At 54.4% G+C, this 18,667-nt stretch overlaps 1 protein-coding gene across 1 annotated transcript in view; it reads right to left on the bottom strand.

The window, feature by feature from the left end:
• LOC138750842 (mucin-2-like) overlaps positions 1-18,667 on the bottom strand; it is a gene marked incomplete at its 3' end in the record, with an annotated part of 68,113 nt that overhangs the window by 30,725 nt on the left and 18,721 nt on the right. Inside the window, exons 10-17 of the mRNA XM_069912979.1 lie at positions 17,410-17,572; positions 15,811-16,053; positions 11,902-12,223; positions 11,177-11,531; positions 8,628-8,914; positions 7,903-8,257; positions 4,068-4,354; positions 3,343-3,697 (exon numbers count right to left, since the gene is read on the bottom strand). Coding sequence (XP_069769080.1) covers positions 3,343-3,697; positions 4,068-4,354; positions 7,903-8,257; positions 8,628-8,914; positions 11,177-11,531; positions 11,902-12,223; positions 15,811-16,053; positions 17,410-17,572 — 2,367 coding nt within the window. The remainder of the gene's footprint in view (positions 1-3,342; positions 3,698-4,067; positions 4,355-7,902; positions 8,258-8,627; positions 8,915-11,176; positions 11,532-11,901; positions 12,224-15,810; positions 16,054-17,409; positions 17,573-18,667) is intronic.

Here is an 18,667-nt window from a genome sequence, read left to right as displayed (position 1 = left end):
AGGCTCTGTGCAGTGTTGGAGGGAGGAATATCCAGGTTGGGTGCAGTGTTGGAGAGAGGAATAGCCACGCTGGATGGTATGTTGGAGGGAGAAATGTCCAGGCTGGGTGCAGTGTTGGATGGAGAAATGCCCAGGCTGGGTGCAGTGTTGGAAGGAGAAATGTCCAGGCTGGGTGCAGTGTTGGAGGGAGAAATGTCCAGGCTGGGTGCAGTGTTGGAGGGAGAAATGTCCAGGCTGGGTGCAGTGTTGGAGGGAGAAATTTCCAGGCTCTGTGCAGTGTTGGAGGGAGAAATGTTCAGGCTGGGTGCAATGTTGGAAGGAGAAATGTCCAGGCTGGGTGCAGTGCTGGATGAAGCAATATACAGTGTTGGCGGGAGAAATGTCCAGGCTGGGTGCAGTGTTGGAGGGAGAAATGTCCTTGCTCTGTGCAGTGTTGGAGGGAGAAATGTGTAGGCTGGATGCAGTGTTGGAGGGAGGTATGTCCAGGCTGGGTGGAGTGTTGGTGGGAGAAATGTCCAGGCTGGGTGCAGTGTTGGACGGAGAAATATCCAGGCTGGGTGGAATGTTGGAGGGAGAAATGTCCAGGCTGGGTGCATTGTTGGAGGGAGAAATGTTCAGTTTGGGTGCAGTGTTGGAGGGAGAAATGTCCAGGCTGGGTGCAGTGTTGGAGGGAGAAATGTCCAGGCTGGGTGGAGTGTTGGTGGGTGAAATGTCCAGGCTGGGTGCAGTGTTGGAGGGAGAAATGTCCAGGCTCTGTGCATTGTTGGAGTGAGAAATGTCCAGGCTCGGTGCAGTGTTGGGGCGAGAAATGTCCAGGCTGGGTGCAGTGTTGGAGTGAGAAATGTCCAGGCTGGGTGCAGTGTTGGAGGGAGAAATGTCCAGGCTGGGTGCAGTGTTGGAGGGAGAAATGTCCAGGCTGGGTGCAGTGTTGGAGGGAGGAATCTCCAGGCTGGGTGCAGTGTTGGAGGGAAAAATGTCCAGGCTGGGTGCAGTGTTGGAGTGAGAAATATCCAGGCTGGGTGCAGTGTTTGTTGGAGAAATATCCAGGCTGGGTGCAGTGTTGGAGTCAGAAATGGCCAGGCTGGGTGCAGTGTTGGAGGGAGGAATGTCCAGGCTGGGTGCAGTGTTGGAGGGAGAAATGTCCAGACTGGGTGCAGTGTTGGAGGGAGATTTGTCCAGGCTGGATGGAGTCTTGGAGGGAGAAATGTCCAGGCTGGGTGGAGTGTTGGGGCTAGAAATGTCCAGGCTGGGTGCAGTGTTGGAGGGAGAAATGTCCAGGCTCTGTGCAGTGTTGGAGGGAGGAAAATCCAGGTTGGGTGCAGTGTTGGAGAGAGGAATAGCCACGCTGGGGTAGTGTTGGAGGGAGAAATGTCCACGCTGGGTGCAGTGTTGAAAGGAGAAATGTCCAGGCTGGGTGCAGTGTTGGATGAAGCAATATACAGTGTTGGCGGGAGAAATGTCCAGGCTGGGTGCAGTGTTGGAGGGAGAAAAGTGCAGGCTGGGTGGACTGTTGGTGGTAGAAATGTCCAGGCTGGGTGCAGTGTTGGAGGAAGAAATGTCCAGGCTGGGTGCAGTGTTGAATGGAAAAATTTCCAGACTGGGTGCAGTGTTGGAGGGAGGAAAGTCCAGACTGGGTGCAGTGTTGGAGGGAGAAATGTCCAGGCTGTGTGTAGTGTTGGAGGGAAAAATGTCCAGGCTGGGTCGAGTGTTGGAGTGAAAAATGTCCAGGCTGGGTGCAGTGTTGGAGGGAGAAATGTCCAGGCTGGGTGCAGTGTTGGAGGGAGAAATGTCCAGGCTGGGTGCAGTGTTGGAGGGAGAAATGTCCAGGCTGGGTGCAGTGTTGGATGGAGAAATGTCCAGGCTCTGTGCAGTGTTGGAGGGAGGAAAATCCAGGTTGGGTGCAGTGTTGGAGAGAGGAATAGCCACGCTGGGGTAGTGTTGGAGGGAGAAATGTCCACGCTGGGTGCAGTGTTGAAAGGAGAAATGTCCACGCTGGGTGCAGTGTTGAAAGGAGAAATGTCCAGGCTGGGTGCAGTGTTGGATGAAGCAATATACAGTGTTGGCGGGAGAAATGTCCAGGCTGGGTGCAGTGTTGGAGGGAGAAATGTCCAGGCTGGGTGCATTGTTGGAGGGAGAAATGTCCAGTTTGGGTGCAGTGTTGGAGGGAGAAATGTCCAGGCTGGGTGCAGTGTTGGAGGGTGGAATCTCCAGGCTGTGTGCAGTGTTGGAGGGAGGATTGCCCAGGCTGGGTGCAGTGTTGGAGGGAGAAATGTCCAGGCTCTGTGCAGTGTTGGAGGGAGGAATATCCAGGTTGGGTGCTGTGTTGGAGAGAGGAATAGCCACGCTGGGTGGAGTGTTGGAGGGAGAAATGTCCAGGCTGGGTTCAGTGTTGGAAGGAGAAATGCACAGGCTGGGTGCAGTATTGGAGGGAGAAATGTCCAGGATGGGTGCAGTGTTGGAGGGAGAAATGTGTAGGCTGGATGCTGTGTTGGAGGGAGGAATGTCCAGGCTGGGTGTAGTGTTGGTGGGAGAAATGTCCAGGCTGGGTGCAGTGTTGGAGGGAGAAATATCCAGGCTGGGTGGTATGTTGGAGGGAGAAATGTCCAGGCTGGGTGCAGTGTTGGAAGGAGAAATGTCCAGGCTGGGTGCAGTGTTGGAAGGAGAAATGTCCAGGCTGGGAGCAGTGTTGGATGAAGCAATATACAGTGTTGGCGGGAGAAATGTCCAGGCTGGGTGTAGTGTTGGAGTGAGGAATGTCCAGGCTGGGTCGAGTGTTGGAGGGAGAAATGTCCAGGCTGGGTGCAGTGTTGGAGGGAGAAATGTCCAGGCTGGATGCAGTGTTGTAGGGAGAAATTTCCAGACTGTGAGCAGTGTTGGAGTGAGAAATGTTCAGGCTGGGTGCAGTGTTGGAAGGAGAAATGTCCAGGCTGGGTGCAGTGTTGGATGAAGCAATATACAGTGTTGACGGGAGAAATGTCCAGGCTGGGTGCAGTGTTGGAGGAAGCAATAGCCAGGCTGGGTGCAGTGTAGCAGGGAGAAATGTCCAGGCTCTGTGCAGTGTTGGAGGGAGGAATATCCAGGTTGGGTGCAGTGTTGGAGAGAGGAATAGCCACGCTGGGTGGAGTGTTGGAGGGAGAAATGCCCAAGCTGGGTGCAGTGTTGAAGGGAGAAATGTCCAGGCTGGGTGCAGTGTTGGAGGGAGGAATCTCCAGGCTGGGTGCAGTGTTGGAGGGAGGATTTCCCAGGCTGGGTGCAGTGTTGGAGGGAGAAATGTTCAGGCTGGGTGCAGTGTTGGAAGGAGAAATGTCCAGGCTGGGTGCAGTGTTGGATGAAGCAATATACAGTGTTGACGGGAGAAATGTCCAGGCTGGGTGCAGTGTTGGAGGAAGCAATAGCCAGGCTGGGTGCAGTGTAGCAGGGAGAAATGTCCAGGCTCTGTGCAGTGTTGGAGGGAGGAATAGCCACGCTGGGTGGAGTGTTGGAGGGAGAAATGCCCAAGCTGGGTGCAGTGTTGAAGGGAGAAATGTCCAGGATGGGTTCAGTGTTGGAGGGAAAAATGTCCTTGCTCTGTGCAGTGTTGGAGGGAAAAATGTCCTTGCTCTGTGCAGTGTTGGAGGGAGAAATTTGTAGGCTGGATGCAGTGTTGGAGGGAGGAATGTCCAGGCTGGGTGGAGTGTTGGTGGGAGAAATGTCCAGGCTGGGTGCAGTGTTGGAGGGATAAATATCCAGGCTGGGTGGAATGTTGGAGGGAGAAATGTCCAGGCTGGGTGCATTGTTGGAGGGAGAAATGTCCAGGCTGGGTGCATTGTTGGAGGGAGAAATGTCCAGTTTGGGTGCAGTGTTGGAGGGAGAAATGTCCAGGCTGGGTGCAGTGTTGGAGGGAGGAATCTCCAGGCTGGGTGCAGTGTTGGAGGGAGGATTTCCCAGGCTGGGTGCAGTGTTGGAGGGAGAATGTCAAGGCTGGGTGCAGTTTTGGAGGGAAAAATGTCCAGGCTGGGTGCAGTGTTGGAGGGAGAAATTTCCAGGCTTTCTGCAGTGTTGGAGGGAGAAATGTCCAGGCTGGGTGCAGTGTTGGAGGGAGAATGTCGAGGCTGGGTGCAGTTTTGGAGGGAGGAATGTCCAGTCTCTGTGCAGTGTTGAACGGAGAAATGTCCAGTCTGGGTGCGTTGTTGGAGGAAAGAATATCCACACTGGGTGCAGTGTTGGAGGGATGAATGTTCAGGCTGGGTGCAGTGTTGGAGGGATAAATGTCCAGGCTGGCTCCAGTGTTGGAGGGAGGAATCTCCAGGCTGGGTGCAGTGTTGGACGGAGACCAGTCCAGGCTGGGTGCAGTGTTGGAGGGAGAATGTCGAGGCTGGGTGCAGTTTTGGAGGGAGGAATGTCCAGTCTCTGTGCAGTGTTGAACGGAGAAATGTCCAGTCTGGGTGCGTTGTTGGAGGAAAAAATATCCACGCTAGGTGCAGTGTTGGAGGGAGAAATGTCCAGTTTGGGTGTAGTGTTGGAGGGAGAAATGTCCAGGCTGGGTGCAGTGTTGGAGGGAGGAATCTCCAGGCTGGGTGCAGTGTTGGAGGGAGGATTGCCCAGGCTGGGTGCAGTGTTGGAGGGAGAAATGTCCAGGCTCTGTGCAGTGTTGGAGGGAGGAATATCCAGGTTGGGTGCAGTGTTGGAGAGAGGAATAGCCACGCTGGATGGTATGTTGGAGGGAGAAATGTCCAGGCTGGGTGCAGTGTTGGATGGAGAAATGTCCAGGCTGGGTGCAGTGTTGGAAGGAGAAATGTCCAGGCTGGGTGCAGTGTTGGATGTAGGAATATACAGTGTTGGCGGGAGAAATGTCCAGGCTGGGTGTAGTGTTGGAGTGAGGAATGTCCAGGCTGGGTCGAGTGCTGGAGGGAGAAATGTCCAGGCTGGGTGCAGTGTTGGAGGGAGAAATGTCCAGGCTGGGTGCAGTGTTGGAGGGAGAAATTTCCAGACTGTGAGCAGTGTTGGAGTGAGAAATGTTCAGGCTGGGTGCAGTTTTGGAAGGAGAAATGTCCAGGCTGGGTGCAGTGTTGGATGAAGCAATATACAGTGTTGGCGGGAGAAATGTCCAGGCTGGGTGCAGTGTTGGAGGGAGAAATGTCCAGGCTGGGTGCAGTGTTGGAGGGAGAAATGTCCTGGCTGGGTGCAGTGTTGGAGGGAGAAATGTCCAGGCTGGGTGCAGTGTTGGAGGGAGAAATGTCCTGGCTGGGTGCAGTGTTGGAGGGAGCAATGTCCTTGTTCTGTGCAGTGTTGGAGGGAGAAATGTGTAGGCTGGGTGCAGTGTTGGAGGCAGGACTGTCCAGGCTGGGTGGAGTGTTGGAGTGAGAAATGTCCAGGCTGGGTGCAATTTTGGAGGGAGAAATGTCGAGGCTGGGTGCATTGTTGGAGGGAGAAATGTCCAGGCTGGGTGCAGTGTTGGAGGGAGAAATGTCCAGGCTGGGTGCAGTGCTGGATGAAGCAATATACAGTGATGGCGGGAGAAATGTCCAGTTTGGGTGCAGTGTTGGAGGAAGCAATATCCAGGCTGGGTGCTGTGTGGAAGGGAGGAATATTCAGGTTGGTTGCAGTGTTTTATAGAGGAATAGCCACGCTGGGTGGACTGTTGGAGGGAGAAATGTCCAGGCTGGGTTCAGTGTTGGAAGGAGAAATGCCCAGGCTGGGTGCAGTATTGGAGGGAGAAATGTCCAGGATGGGTTCAGTGTTGGAGGGAGAAATGTCCTTGCTCTGTGCAGTGTTGGAGGGAGAAATGTGTAGGCTGGATGCAGTGTTGGAGGGAGGAATGTCCAGGCTGGGTGGAGTGTTGGTGGGAGAAATGTCCAGGCTGGGTGCAGTGTTGGAGGGAGAAATATCCAGGCTGGGTGGAATGTTGGAGGGAGAAATGTCCAGGCTGGGTGCATTGTTGGAGGGAGAAATGTCCAGTTTGGGTGCAGTGTTGGAGGGAGAAATGTCCAGGCTTGGTGCAGTGTTGGAGGGAGGAATCTCCAGGCTGGGTGCAGTGTTGGAGGGAGGATTGCCCAGGCTGGGTGCAGTGTTGGAGGGAGAAATGTCCAGGCTCTGTGCAGTGTTGGAGGGAGAAATGTCCAGGCTCTGTGCAGTGTTGGAGGGAGGAATATCCAGGTTGGGTGCAGTGTTGGAGAGAGGAATAGCCACGCTGGGGTAGTATTGGAGTGAGAAATGTCCAGGCTGGGTGCAGTGTTGGAAGGAGAAATGTCCAGGCTGGGTGCAGTGTTGGATGAAGCAATATACAGTGTTGGCGGGAGAAATGTCCAGGCTGGGTGCAGTGTTGGAGGGAGAATTGTTCAGGCTGTGTGCAATGTTGGAAGGAGAAATGTCCAGGCTGGGTGCAGTGTTGGAGGGAGAAATGTCCAGGCTGGGTGGAGTGTTGGAGGGAGAAATGTCCAGGCTGGGTGCAGTGTTGGAGGGAGGAAAATCCAGGTTGGGTGCAGTGTTGGAGAGAGGAATAGCCACGCTGGGGTAGTGTTGGAGGGAGAAATGTCCACGCTGGGTGCAGTGTTGAAAGGAGAAATGTCCACGCTGGGTGCAGTGTTGAAAGGAGAAATGTCCAGGCTGGGTGCAGTGTTGGATGAAGCAATATACAGTGTTGGCGGGAGAAATGTCCAGGCTGGGTGCAGTGTTGGAGGGAGAAATGTCCAGGCTGGGTGCATTGTTGGAGGGAGAAATGTCCAGTTTGGGTGCAGTGTTGGAGGGAGAAATGTCCAGGCTGGGTGCAGTGTTGGAGGGTGGAATCTCCAGGCTGTGTGCAGTGTTGGAGGGAGGATTGCCCAGGCTGGGTGCAGTGTTGGAGGGAGAAATGTCCAGGCTCTGTGCAGTGTTGGAGGGAGGAATATCCAGGTTGGGTGCTGTGTTGGAGAGAGGAATAGCCACGCTGGGTGGAGTGTTGGAGGGAGAAATGTCCAGGCTGGGTTCAGTGTTGGAAGGAGAAATGCACAGGCTGGGTGCAGTATTGGAGGGAGAAATGTCCAGGATGGGTGCAGTGTTGGAGGGAGAAATGTGTAGGCTGGATGCTGTGTTGGAGGGAGGAATGTCCAGGCTGGGTGTAGTGTTGGTGGGAGAAATGTCCAGGCTGGGTGCAGTGTTGGAGGGAGAAATATCCAGGCTGGGTGGTATGTTGGAGGGAGAAATGTCCAGGCTGGGTGCAGTGTTGGAAGGAGAAATGTCCAGGCTGGGTGCAGTGTTGGAAGGAGAAATGTCCAGGCTGGGAGCAGTGTTGGATGAAGCAATATACAGTGTTGGCGGGAGAAATGTCCAGGCTGGGTGTAGTGTTGGAGTGAGGAATGTCCAGGCTGGGTCGAGTGTTGGAGGGAGAAATGTCCAGGCTGGGTGCAGTGTTGGAGGGAGAAATGTCCAGGCTGGATGCAGTGTTGTAGGGAGAAATTTCCAGACTGTGAGCAGTGTTGGAGTGAGAAATGTTCAGGCTGGGTGCAGTGTTGGAAGGAGAAATGTCCAGGCTGGGTGCAGTGTTGGATGAAGCAATATACAGTGTTGACGGGAGAAATGTCCAGGCTGGGTGCAGTGTTGGAGGAAGCAATAGCCAGGCTGGGTGCAGTGTAGCAGGGAGAAATGTCCAGGCTCTGTGCAGTGTTGGAGGGAGGAATATCCAGGTTGGGTGCAGTGTTGGAGAGAGGAATAGCCACGCTGGGTGGAGTGTTGGAGGGAGAAATGCCCAAGCTGGGTGCAGTGTTGAAGGGAGAAATGTCCAGGCTGGGTGCAGTGTTGGAGGGAGGAATCTCCAGGCTGGGTGCAGTGTTGGAGGGAGGATTTCCCAGGCTGGGTGCAGTGTTGGAGGGAGAAATGTTCAGGCTGGGTGCAGTGTTGGAAGGAGAAATGTCCAGGCTGGGTGCAGTGTTGGATGAAGCAATATACAGTGTTGACGGGAGAAATGTCCAGGCTGGGTGCAGTGTTGGAGGAAGCAATAGCCAGGCTGGGTGCAGTGTAGCAGGGAGAAATGTCCAGGCTCTGTGCAGTGTTGGAGGGAGGAATAGCCACGCTGGGTGGAGTGTTGGAGGGAGAAATGCCCAAGCTGGGTGCAGTGTTGAAGGGAGAAATGTCCAGGATGGGTTCAGTGTTGGAGGGAAAAATGTCCTTGCTCTGTGCAGTGTTGGAGGGAAAAATGTCCTTGCTCTGTGCAGTGTTGGAGGGAGAAATTTGTAGGCTGGATGCAGTGTTGGAGGGAGGAATGTCCAGGCTGGGTGGAGTGTTGGTGGGAGAAATGTCCAGGCTGGGTGCAGTGTTGGAGGGATAAATATCCAGGCTGGGTGGAATGTTGGAGGGAGAAATGTCCAGGCTGGGTGCATTGTTGGAGGGAGAAATGTCCAGGCTGGGTGCATTGTTGGAGGGAGAAATGTCCAGTTTGGGTGCAGTGTTGGAGGGAGAAATGTCCAGGCTGTGTGCAGTGTTGGAGGGAGGAATCTCCAGGCTGGGTGCAGTGTTGGAGGGAGGATTTCCCAGGCTGGGTGCAGTGTTGGAGGGAGAATGTCAAGGCTGGGTGCAGTTTTGGAGGGAAAAATGTCCAGGCTGGGTGCAGTGTTGGAGGGAGAAATTTCCAGGCTTTCTGCAGTGTTGGAGGGAGAAATGTCCAGGCTGGGTGCAGTGTTGGAGGGAGAATGTCGAGGCTGGGTGCAGTTTTGGAGGGAGGAATGTCCAGTCTCTGTGCAGTGTTGAACGGAGAAATGTCCAGTCTGGGTGCGTTGTTGGAGGAAAGAATATCCACACTGGGTGCAGTGTTGGAGGGATGAATGTTCAGGCTGGGTGCAGTGTTGGAGGGATAAATGTCCAGGCTGGCTCCAGTGTTGGAGGGAGGAATCTCCAGGCTGGGTGCAGTGTTGGACGGAGACCAGTCCAGGCTGGGTGCAGTGTTGGAGGGAGAATGTCGAGGCTGGGTGCAGTTTTGGAGGGAGGAATGTCCAGTCTCTGTGCAGTGTTGAACGGAGAAATGTCCAGTCTGGGTGCGTTGTTGGAGGAAAAAATATCCACGCTAGGTGCAGTGTTGGAGGGAGAAATGTCCAGTTTGGGTGCAGTGTTGGAGGGAGAAATGTCCAGGCTGGGTGCAGTGTTGGAGGGAGGAATCTCCAGGCTGGGTGCAGTGTTGGAGGGAGGATTGCCCAGGCTGGGTGCAGTGTTGGAGGGAGAAATGTCCAGGCTCTGTGCAGTGTTGGAGGGAGGAATATCCAGGTTGGGTGCAGTGTTGGAGAGAGGAATAGCCACGCTGGATGGTATGTTGGAGGGAGAAATGTCCAGGCTGGGTGCAGTGTTGGATGGAGAAATGTCCAGGCTGGGTGCAGTGTTGGAAGGAGAAATGTCCAGGCTGGGTGCAGTGTTGGATGTAGGAATATACAGTGTTGGCGGGAGAAATGTCCAGGCTGGGTGTAGTGTTGGAGTGAGGAATGTCCAGGCTGGGTCGAGTGCTGGAGGGAGAAATGTCCAGGCTGGGTGCAGTGTTGGAGGGAGAAATGTCCAGGCTGGGTGCAGTGTTGGAGGGAGAAATTTCCAGACTGTGAGCAGTGTTGGAGTGAGAAATGTTCAGGCTGGGTGCAGTTTTGGAAGGAGAAATGTCCAGGCTGGGTGCAGTGTTGGATGAAGCAATATACAGTGTTGGCGGGAGAAATGTCCAGGCTGGGTGCAGTGTTGGAGGGAGAAATGTCCAGGCTGGGTGCAGTGTTGGAGGGAGAAATGTCCTGGCTGGGTGCAGTGTTGGAGGGAGAAATGTCCAGGCTGGGTGCAGTGTTGGAGGGAGAAATGTCCTGGCTGGGTGCAGTGTTGGAGGGAGCAATGTCCTTGTTCTGTGCAGTGTTGGAGGGAGAAATGTGTAGGCTGGGTGCAGTGTTGGAGGCAGGACTGTCCAGGCTGGGTGGAGTGTTGGAGTGAGAAATGTCCAGGCTGGGTGCAATTTTGGAGGGAGAAATGTCGAGGCTGGGTGCATTGTTGGAGGGAGAAATGTCCAGGCTGGGTGCAGTGTTGGAGGGAGAAATGTCCAGGCTGGGTGCAGTGCTGGATGAAGCAATATACAGTGATGGCGGGAGAAATGTCCAGTTTGGGTGCAGTGTTGGAGGAAGCAATATCCAGGCTGGGTGCTGTGTGGAAGGGAGGAATATTCAGGTTGGTTGCAGTGTTTTATAGAGGAATAGCCACGCTGGGTGGACTGTTGGAGGGAGAAATGTCCTTGCTCTGTGCAGTGTTGGAGGGAGAAATGTGTAGGCTGGATGCAGTGTTGGAGGGAGGAATGTCCAGGCTGGGTGGAGTGTTGGTGGGAGAAATGTCCAGGCTGGGTGCAGTGTTGGAGGGAGAAATATCCAGGCTGGGTGGAATGTTGGAGGGAGAAATGTCCAGGCTGGGTGCATTGTTGGAGGGAGAAATGTCCAGTTTGGGTGCAGTGTTGGAGGGAGAAATGTCCAGGCTTGGTGCAGTGTTGGAGGGAGGAATCTCCAGGCTGGGTGCAGTGTTGGAGGGAGGATTGCCCAGGCTGGGTGCAGTGTTGGAGGGAGAAATGTCCAGGCTCTGTGCAGTGTTGGAGGGAGAAATGTCCAGGCTCTGTGCAGTGTTGGAGGGAGGAATATCCAGGTTGGGTGCAGTGTTGGAGAGAGGAATAGCCACGCTGGGGTAGTATTGGAGTGAGAAATGTCCAGGCTGGGTGCAGTGTTGGAAGGAGAAATGTCCAGGCTGGGTGCAGTGTTGGATGAAGCAATATACAGTGTTGGAGGGAGAAATGTCCAGGCTGGGTGCAGTGTTGGAGGGAGAATTGTTCAGGCTGTGTGCAATGTTGGAAGGAGAAATGTCCAGGCTGGGTGCAGTGTTGGAGGAAGCAATATCCAGGCTGGGTGCAGTGTTGCAGGGAGAAATGTCCAGGCTCTGTGCAGTGTTGGAGGGAGGAATATCCAGGTTGGGTGCAGTGTTGGAGAGAGGAATAGCCACGCAGGGTGGAGTGTTGGAGGGAGAAATGTCCAGGCTGGGTGCAGTGTTGAAGGGAGAAATGTCCAGGCTGGGTGCAGTGTTGGAGGGAGGAATCTCCAGGCTGGGTGCAGTGTTGGAGGGAGGATTTCCCAGGCTGGGTGCAGTGTTGGAGGGAGAAATGTTCAGGCTGGGTGCAGTGTTGGAAGGAGAAATGTCCAGGCTGGGTGCAGTGTTGGATGAAGCAATATACAGTGTTGACGGGAGAAATGTCCAGGCTGGGTGCAGTGTTGGAGGAAGCAATAGCCAGGCTGGGTGCAGTGTAGCAGGGAGAAATGTCCAGGCTCTGTGCAGTGTTGGAGGGAGGAATAGCCACGCTGGGTGGAGTGTTGGAGGGAGAAATGCCCAAGCTGGGTGCAGTGTTGAAGGGAGAAATGTCCAGGATGGGTTCAGTGTTGGAGGGAAAAATGTCCTTGCTCTGTGCAGTGTTGGAGGGAAAAATGTCCTTGCTCTGTGCAGTGTTGGAGGGAGAAATTTGTAGGCTGGATGCAGTGTTGGAGGGAGGAATGTCCAGGCTGGGTGGAGTGTTGGTGGGAGAAATGTCCAGGCTGGGTGCAGTGTTGGAGGGATAAATATCCAGGCTGGGTGGAATGTTGGAGGGAGAAATGTCCAGGCTGGGTGCATTGTTGGAGGGAGAAATGTCCAGGCTGGGTGCATTGTTGGAGGGAGAAATGTCCAGTTTGGGTGCAGTGTTGGAGGGAGAAATGTCCAGGCTGGGTGCAGTGTTGGAGGGAGGAATCTCCAGGCTGGGTGCAGTGTTGGAGGGAGGATTTCCCAGGCTGGGTGCAGTGTTGGAGGGAGAATGTCAAGGCTGGGTGCAGTTTTGGAGGGAAAAATGTCCAGGCTGGGTGCAGTGTTGGAGGGAGAAATTTCCAGGCTTTCTGCAGTGTTGGAGGGAGAAATGTCCAGGCTGGGTGCAGTGTTGGAGGGAGAATGTCGAGGCTGGGTGCAGTTTTGGAGGGAGGAATGTCCAGTCTCTGTGCAGTGTTGAACGGAGAAATGTCCAGTCTGGGTGCGTTGTTGGAGGAAAGAATATCCACACTGGGTGCAGTGTTGGAGGGATGAATGTTCAGGCTGGGTGCAGTGTTGGAGGGATAAATGTCCAGGCTGGCTCCAGTGTTGGAGGGAGGAATCTCCAGGCTGGGTGCAGTGTTGGACGGAGACCAGTCCAGGCTGGGTGCAGTGTTGGAGGGAGAATGTCGAGGCTGGGTGCAGTTTTGGAGGGAGGAATGTCCAGTCTCTGTGCAGTGTTGAACGGAGAAATGTCCAGTCTGGGTGCGTTGTTGGAGGAAAAAATATCCACGCTAGGTGCAGTGTTGGAGGGAGAAATGTCCAGTTTGGGTGCAGTGTTGGAGGGAGAAATGTCCAGGCTGGGTGCAGTGTTGGAGGGAGGAATCTCCAGGCTGGGTGCAGTGTTGGAGGGAGGATTGCCCAGGCTGGGTGCAGTGTTGGAGGGAGAAATGTCCAGGCTCTGTGCAGTGTTGGAGGGAGGAATATCCAGGTTGGGTGCAGTGTTGGAGAGAGGAATAGCCACGCTGGATGGTATGTTGGAGGGAGAAATGTCCAGGCTGGGTGCAGTGTTGGATGGAGAAATGTCCAGGCTGGGTGCAGTGTTGGAAGGAGAAATGTCCAGGCTGGGTGCAGTGTTGGATGTAGGAATATACAGTGTTGGCGGGAGAAATGTCCAGGCTGGGTGTAGTGTTGGAGTGAGGAATGTCCAGGCTGGGTCGAGTGCTGGAGGGAGAAATGTCCAGGCTGGGTGCAGTGTTGGAGGGAGAAATGTCCAGGCTGGGTGCAGTGTTGGAGGGAGAAATTTCCAGACTGTGAGCAGTGTTGGAGTGAGAAATGTTCAGGCTGGGTGCAGTTTTGGAAGGAGAAATGTCCAGGCTGGGTGCAGTGTTGGATGAAGCAATATACAGTGTTGGCGGGAGAAATGTCCAGGCTGGGTGCAGTGTTGGAGGGAGAAATGTCCAGGCTGGGTGCAGTGTTGGAGGGAGAAATGTCCTGGCTGGGTGCAGTGTTGGAGGGAGAAATGTCCAGGCTGGGTGCAGTGTTGGAGGGAGAAATGTCCTGGCTGGGTGCAGTGTTGGAGGGAGCAATGTCCTTGTTCTGTGCAGTGTTGGAGGGAGAAATGTGTAGGCTGGGTGCAGTGTTGGAGGCAGGACTGTCCAGGCTGGGTGGAGTGTTGGAGTGAGAAATGTCCAGGCTGGGTGCAATTTTGGAGGGAGAAATGTCGAGGCTGGGTGCATTGTTGGAGGGAGAAATGTCCAGGCTGGGTGCAGTGTTGGAGGGAGAAATGTCCAGGCTGGGTGCAGTGCTGGATGAAGCAATATACAGTGATGGCGGGAGAAATGTCCAGTTTGGGTGCAGTGTTGGAGGAAGCAATATCCAGGCTGGGTGCTGTGTGGAAGGGAGGAATATTCAGGTTGGTTGCAGTGTTTTATAGAGGAATAGCCACGCTGGGTGGACTGTTGGAGGGAGAAATGTCCTTGCTCTGTGCAGTGTTGGAGGGAGAAATGTGTAGGCTGGATGCAGTGTTGGAGGGAGGAATGTCCAGGCTGGGTGGAGTGTTGGTGGGAGAAATGTCCAGGCTGGGTGCAGTGTTGGAGGGAGAAATATCCAGGCTGGGTGGAATGTTGGAGGGAGAAATGTCCAGGCTGGGTGCATTGTTGGAGGGAGAAATGTCCAGTTTGGGTGCAGTGTTGGAGGGAGAAATGTCCAGGCTTGGTGCAGTGTTGGAGGGAGGAATCTCCAGGCTGGGTGCAGTGTTGGAGGGAGGATTGCCCAGGCTGGGTGCAGTGTTGGAGGGAGAAATGTCCAGGCTCTGTGCAGTGTTGGAGGGAGAAATGTCCAGGCTCTGTGCAGTGTTGGAGGGAGGAATATCCAGGTTGGGTGCAGTGTTGGAGAGAGGAATAGCCACGCTGGGGTAGTATTGGAGTGAGAAATGTCCAGGCTGGGTGCAGTGTTGGAAGGAGAAATGTCCAGGCTGGGTGCAGTGTTGGATGAAGCAATATACAGTGTTGGAGGGAGAAATGTCCAGGCTGGGTGCAGTGTTGGAGGGAGAATTGTTCAGGCTGTGTGCAATGTTGGAAGGAGAAATGTCCAGGCTGGGTGCAGTGTTGGAGGAAGCAATATCCAGGCTGGGTGCAGTGTTGCAGGGAGAAATGTCCAGGCTCTGTGCAGTGTTGGAGGGAGGAATATCCAGGTTGGGTGCAGTGTTGGAGAGAGGAATAGCCACGCAGGGTGGAGTGTTGGAGGGAGAAATGTCCAGGCTGGGTGCAGTGTTGGAAGGAGAAATGCACAGGCTGGGTGCATTATTGGAGGGAGAAATGTCAAGGATGGGTGCAGTGTTGGAGGGAGAAATGTGTAGGCTGGATGCAGTGTTGGAGAGAGGAATGTCCAGGCTGCTGGAGTGTTGGTGGGAGAAATGTCCAGGCTGGGTGCAGTGTTGGAGGGAGAAATATCCAGGCTGGATGGTATGTTGGAGGGAGAAATGTCCAGGCTGGGTGCAGTGTTGGATGGAGAAATGTCCAGGCTGGGTACAGTGTTGGAAGGAGAAATGTCCAGGCTGGGTGCAGTGTTGGATGTAGCAATATACAGTGTTGGAGGGAGAAATGTCCAGGTTGGGTGCAGTGTTGGAGGGAGAAATGTCCAGGCTGGGTGCAGTGTTGGAGGGAGAAATTTCCAGACTGTGAGTAGTGTTGGAGGGCGAAATGTTCAGGCTGGGTGCAGTGTTGGAGGAAGCAATATCCAGCCTGGGTGCAGTGTACCAGGGAGAAATGTCCAGGATCTGTGCAGTGTTGGAGGGAGGAATATCCAGGTTGGGTGCAGTGTTGGAGAGAGGAATAGCCACGCTGGGTGGAGTGTTGGAGGGAGAAATGCCCAGGCTGGGTGCAGTGTTGAAGGGAGAAATGTCCAGGCTGGGTGCAGTGTTGGAGGGAGAAATGTCCAGGCTGGGTGGAGTGTTGGTGGGAGAAATGTCCAGGCTGGGTGCAGTGTTGGAGGGAGAAATGTCCAGGCTCTGTGCATTGTTGGAGTGAGAAATGTCCAGGCTCGGTGCAGTGTTGGGGCGAGGAATGTCCAGGCTGGGTGCAGTGTTGGAGTGAGAAATGTCCAGGCTGGGTGCAGTGTTGGAGGAAGAAATGTCCAGGCTGGGTGCAGTGTTGAATGGAAAAATTTCCAGACTGGGTGCAGTGTTGGAGGGAGGAAAGTCCAGACTGGGTGCAGTGTTGGAGGGAGAAATGTCCAGGCTGTGTGTAGTGTTGGAGGGAAAAATGTCCAGGCTGGGTCGAGTGTTGGAGTGAAAAATGTCCAGGCTGGGTGCAGTGTTGGAGGGAGAAATGTCCAGGCTGGGTGCAGTGTTGGAGGGAGAAATGTCCAGGCTGGGTGCAGTGTTGGAGGGAGAAATGTCCAGGCTGGGTGCAGTGTTGGATGGAGAAATGTCCAGGCTCTGTGCAGTGTTGGAGGGAGGAAAATCCAGGTTCGGTGCAGTGTTGGAGAGAGGAATAGCCACGCTGGGGTAGTGTTGGAGGGAGAAATGTCCACGCTGGGTGCAGTGTTGAAAGGAGAAATGTCCACGCTGGGTGCAGTGTTGAAAGGAGAAATGTCCAGGCTGGGTGCAGTGTTGGATGAAGCAATATACAGTGTTGGCGGGAGAAATGTCCAGGCTGGGTGCAGTTTTGGAGGGAGAAATGTCCAGGCTGGGTGCATTGTTGGAGGGAGAAATGTCCAGTTTGGGTGCAGTGTTGGAGGGAGAAATGTCCAGGCTGGGTGCAGTGTTGGAGGGAGGAATCTCCAGGCTGTGTGCAGTGTTGGAGGGAGGATTGCCCAGGCTGGGTGCAGTGTTGGAGGGAGAAATGTCCAGGCTCTGTGCAGTGTTGGAGGGAGGAATATCCAGGTTGGGTGCTGTGTTGGAGAGAGGAATAGCCACGCTGGGTGGAGTGTTGGAGGGAGAAATGTCCAGGCTGGGTTCAGTGTTGGAAGGAGAAATGCACAGGCTGGGTGCAGTATTGGAGGGAGAAATGTCCAGGATGGGTGCAGTGTTGGAGGGAGAAATGTCTAGGCTGGATGCTGTGTTGGAGGGAGGAATGTCCAGGCTGGGTGTAGTGTTGGTGGGAGAAATGTCCAGGCTGGGTGCAGTGTTGGAGGGAGAAATATCCAGGCTGGGTGGTATGTTGGAGGGAGAAATGTCCAGGCTGGGTGCAGTGTTGGAAGGAGAAATGTCCAGGCTGGGTGCAGTGTTGGAAGGAGAAATGTCCAGGCTGGGTGCAGTGTTGGATGAAGCAATATACAGTGTTGGCGGGAGAAATGTCCAGGCTGGGTGTAGTGTTGGAGTGAGGAATGTCCAGGCTGGGTCGAGTGTTGGAGGGAGAAATGTCCAGGCTGGGTGCAGTGTTGGAGGGAGAAATGTCCAGGCTGGATGCAGTGTTGTAGGGAGAAATTTCCAGACTGTGAGCAGTGTTGGAGTGAGAAATGTTCAGGCTGGGTGCAGTGTTGGAAGGAGAAATGTCCAGGCTGGGTGCAGTGTTGGATGAAGCAATATACAGTGTTGACGGGAGAAATGTCCAGGCTGGGTGCAGTGTTGGAGGAAGCAATAGCCAGGCTGGGTGCAGTGTAGCAGGGAGAAATGTCCAGGCTCTGTGCAGTGTTGGAGGGAGGAATATCCAGGTTGGGTGCAGTGTTGGAGAGAGGAATAGCCACGCTGGGTGGAGTGTTGGAGGGAGAAATGCCCAAGCTGGGTGCAGTGTTGAAGGGAGAAATGTCCAGGATGGGTTCAGTGTTGGAGGGAAAAATGTCCTTGCTCTGTGCAGTGTTGGAGGGAAAAATGTCCTTGCTCTGTGCAGTGTTGGAGGGAGAAATGTGTAGGCTGGATGCAGTGTTGGAGGGAGGAATGTCCAGGCTGGGTGGAGTGTTGGTGGGAGAAATGTCCAGGCTGGGTGCAGTGTTGGAGGGAGAAATATCCAGGCTGGGTGGAATGTTGGAGGGAGAAATGTCCAGGCTGGGTGCATTGTTGGAGGGAGAAATGTCCAGGCTGGGTGCATTGTTGGAGGGAGAAATGTCCAGTTTGGGTGCAGTGTTGGAGGGAGAAATGTCCAGGCTGGGTGCAGTGTTGGAGGGAGGAATCTCCAGGCTGGGTGCAGTGTTGGAGGGAGGATTTCCCAGGCTGGGTGCAGTGTTGGAGGGAGAATGTCAAGGCTGGGTGCAGTTTTGGAGGGAAAAATGTCCAGGCTGGGTGCAGTGTTGGAGGGAGAAATTTCCAGGCTTTCTGCAGTGTTGGAGGGAGAAATGTCCAGGCTGGGTGCAGTGTTGGAGGGAGAATGTCGAGGCTGGGTGCAGTTTTGGAGGGAGGAATGTCCAGTCTCTGTGCAGTGTTGAACGGAGAAATGTCCAGTCTGGGTGCGTTGTTGGAGGAAAGAATATCCACACTGGGTGCAGTGTTGGAGGGATGAATGTTCAGGCTGGGTGCAGTGTTGGAGGGATAAATGTCCAGGCTGGCTCCAGTGTTGGAGGGAGGAATCTCCAGGCTGGGTGCAGTGTTGGACGGAGACCAGTCCAGGCTGGGTGCAGTGTTGGAGGGAGAATGTCGAGGCTGGGTGCAGTTTTGGAGGGAGGAATGTCCAGTCTCTGTGCAGTGTTGAACGGAGAAATGTCCAGTCTGGGTGCGTTGTTGGAGGAAAAAATATCCACGCTAGGTGCAGTGTTGGAGGGAGAAATGTCCAGTTTGGGTGCAGTGTTGGAGGGAGAAATGTCCAGGCTGGGTGCAGTGTTGGAGGGAGGAATCTCCAGGCTGTGTGCAGTGTTGGAGGGAGGATTGCCCAGGCTGGGTGCAGTGTTGGAGGGAGAAATGTCCAGGCTCTGTGCAGTGTTGGAAGGAGAAATGTCCAGGCTGGGTGCAGTGTTGGATGAAGCAATATACAGTGTTGGCGGGAGAAATGTCCAGGCTGGGTGTAGTGTTGGAGTGAGGAATGTCCAGGCTGGGTCGAGTGTTGGAGGGAGAAATGTCCAGGCTGGGTGCAGTGTTGGAGGGAGAAATGTCCAGGCTGGATGCAGTGTTGTAGGGAGAAATTTCCAGACTGTGAGCAGTGTTGGAGTGAGAAATGTTCAGGCTGGGTGCAGTGTTGGAAGGAGAAATGTCCAGGCTGGGTGCAGTGTTGGATGAAGCAATATACAGTGTTGACGGGAGAAATGTCCAGGCTGGGTGCAGTGTTGGAGGAAGCAATAGCCAGGCTGGGTGCAGTGTAGCAGGGAGAAATGTCCAGGCTCTGTGCAGTGTTGGAGGGAGGAATATCCAGGTTGGGTGCAGTGTTGGAGAGAGGAATAGCCACGCTGGGTGGAGTGTTGGAGGGAGAAATGCCCAAGCTGGGTGCAGTGTTGAAGGGAGAAATGTCCAGGATGGGTTCAGTGTTGGAGGGAAAAATGTCCTTGCTCTGTGCAGTGTTGGAGGGAAAAATGTCCTTGCTCTGTGCAGTGTTGGAGGGAGAAATGTGTAGGCTGGATGCAGTGTTGGAGGGAGGAATGTCCAGGCTGGGTGGAGTGTTGGTGGGAGAAATGTCCAGGCTGGGTGCAGTGTTGGAGGGAGAAATATCCAGGCTGGGTGGAATGTTGGAGGGAGAAATGTCCAGGCTGGGTGCATTGTTGGAGGGAGAAATGTCCAGGCTGGGTGCATTGTTGGAGGGAGAAATGT

The sequence above is a fragment of the Narcine bancroftii genome, unplaced genomic scaffold (assembly GCF_036971445.1).
Source record: "Narcine bancroftii isolate sNarBan1 unplaced genomic scaffold, sNarBan1.hap1 Scaffold_282, whole genome shotgun sequence".
Lineage (NCBI taxonomy): Eukaryota > Metazoa > Chordata > Chondrichthyes > Torpediniformes > Narcinidae > Narcine > Narcine bancroftii.
This window is presented reverse-complemented; position numbering and strand designations above follow the sequence as displayed.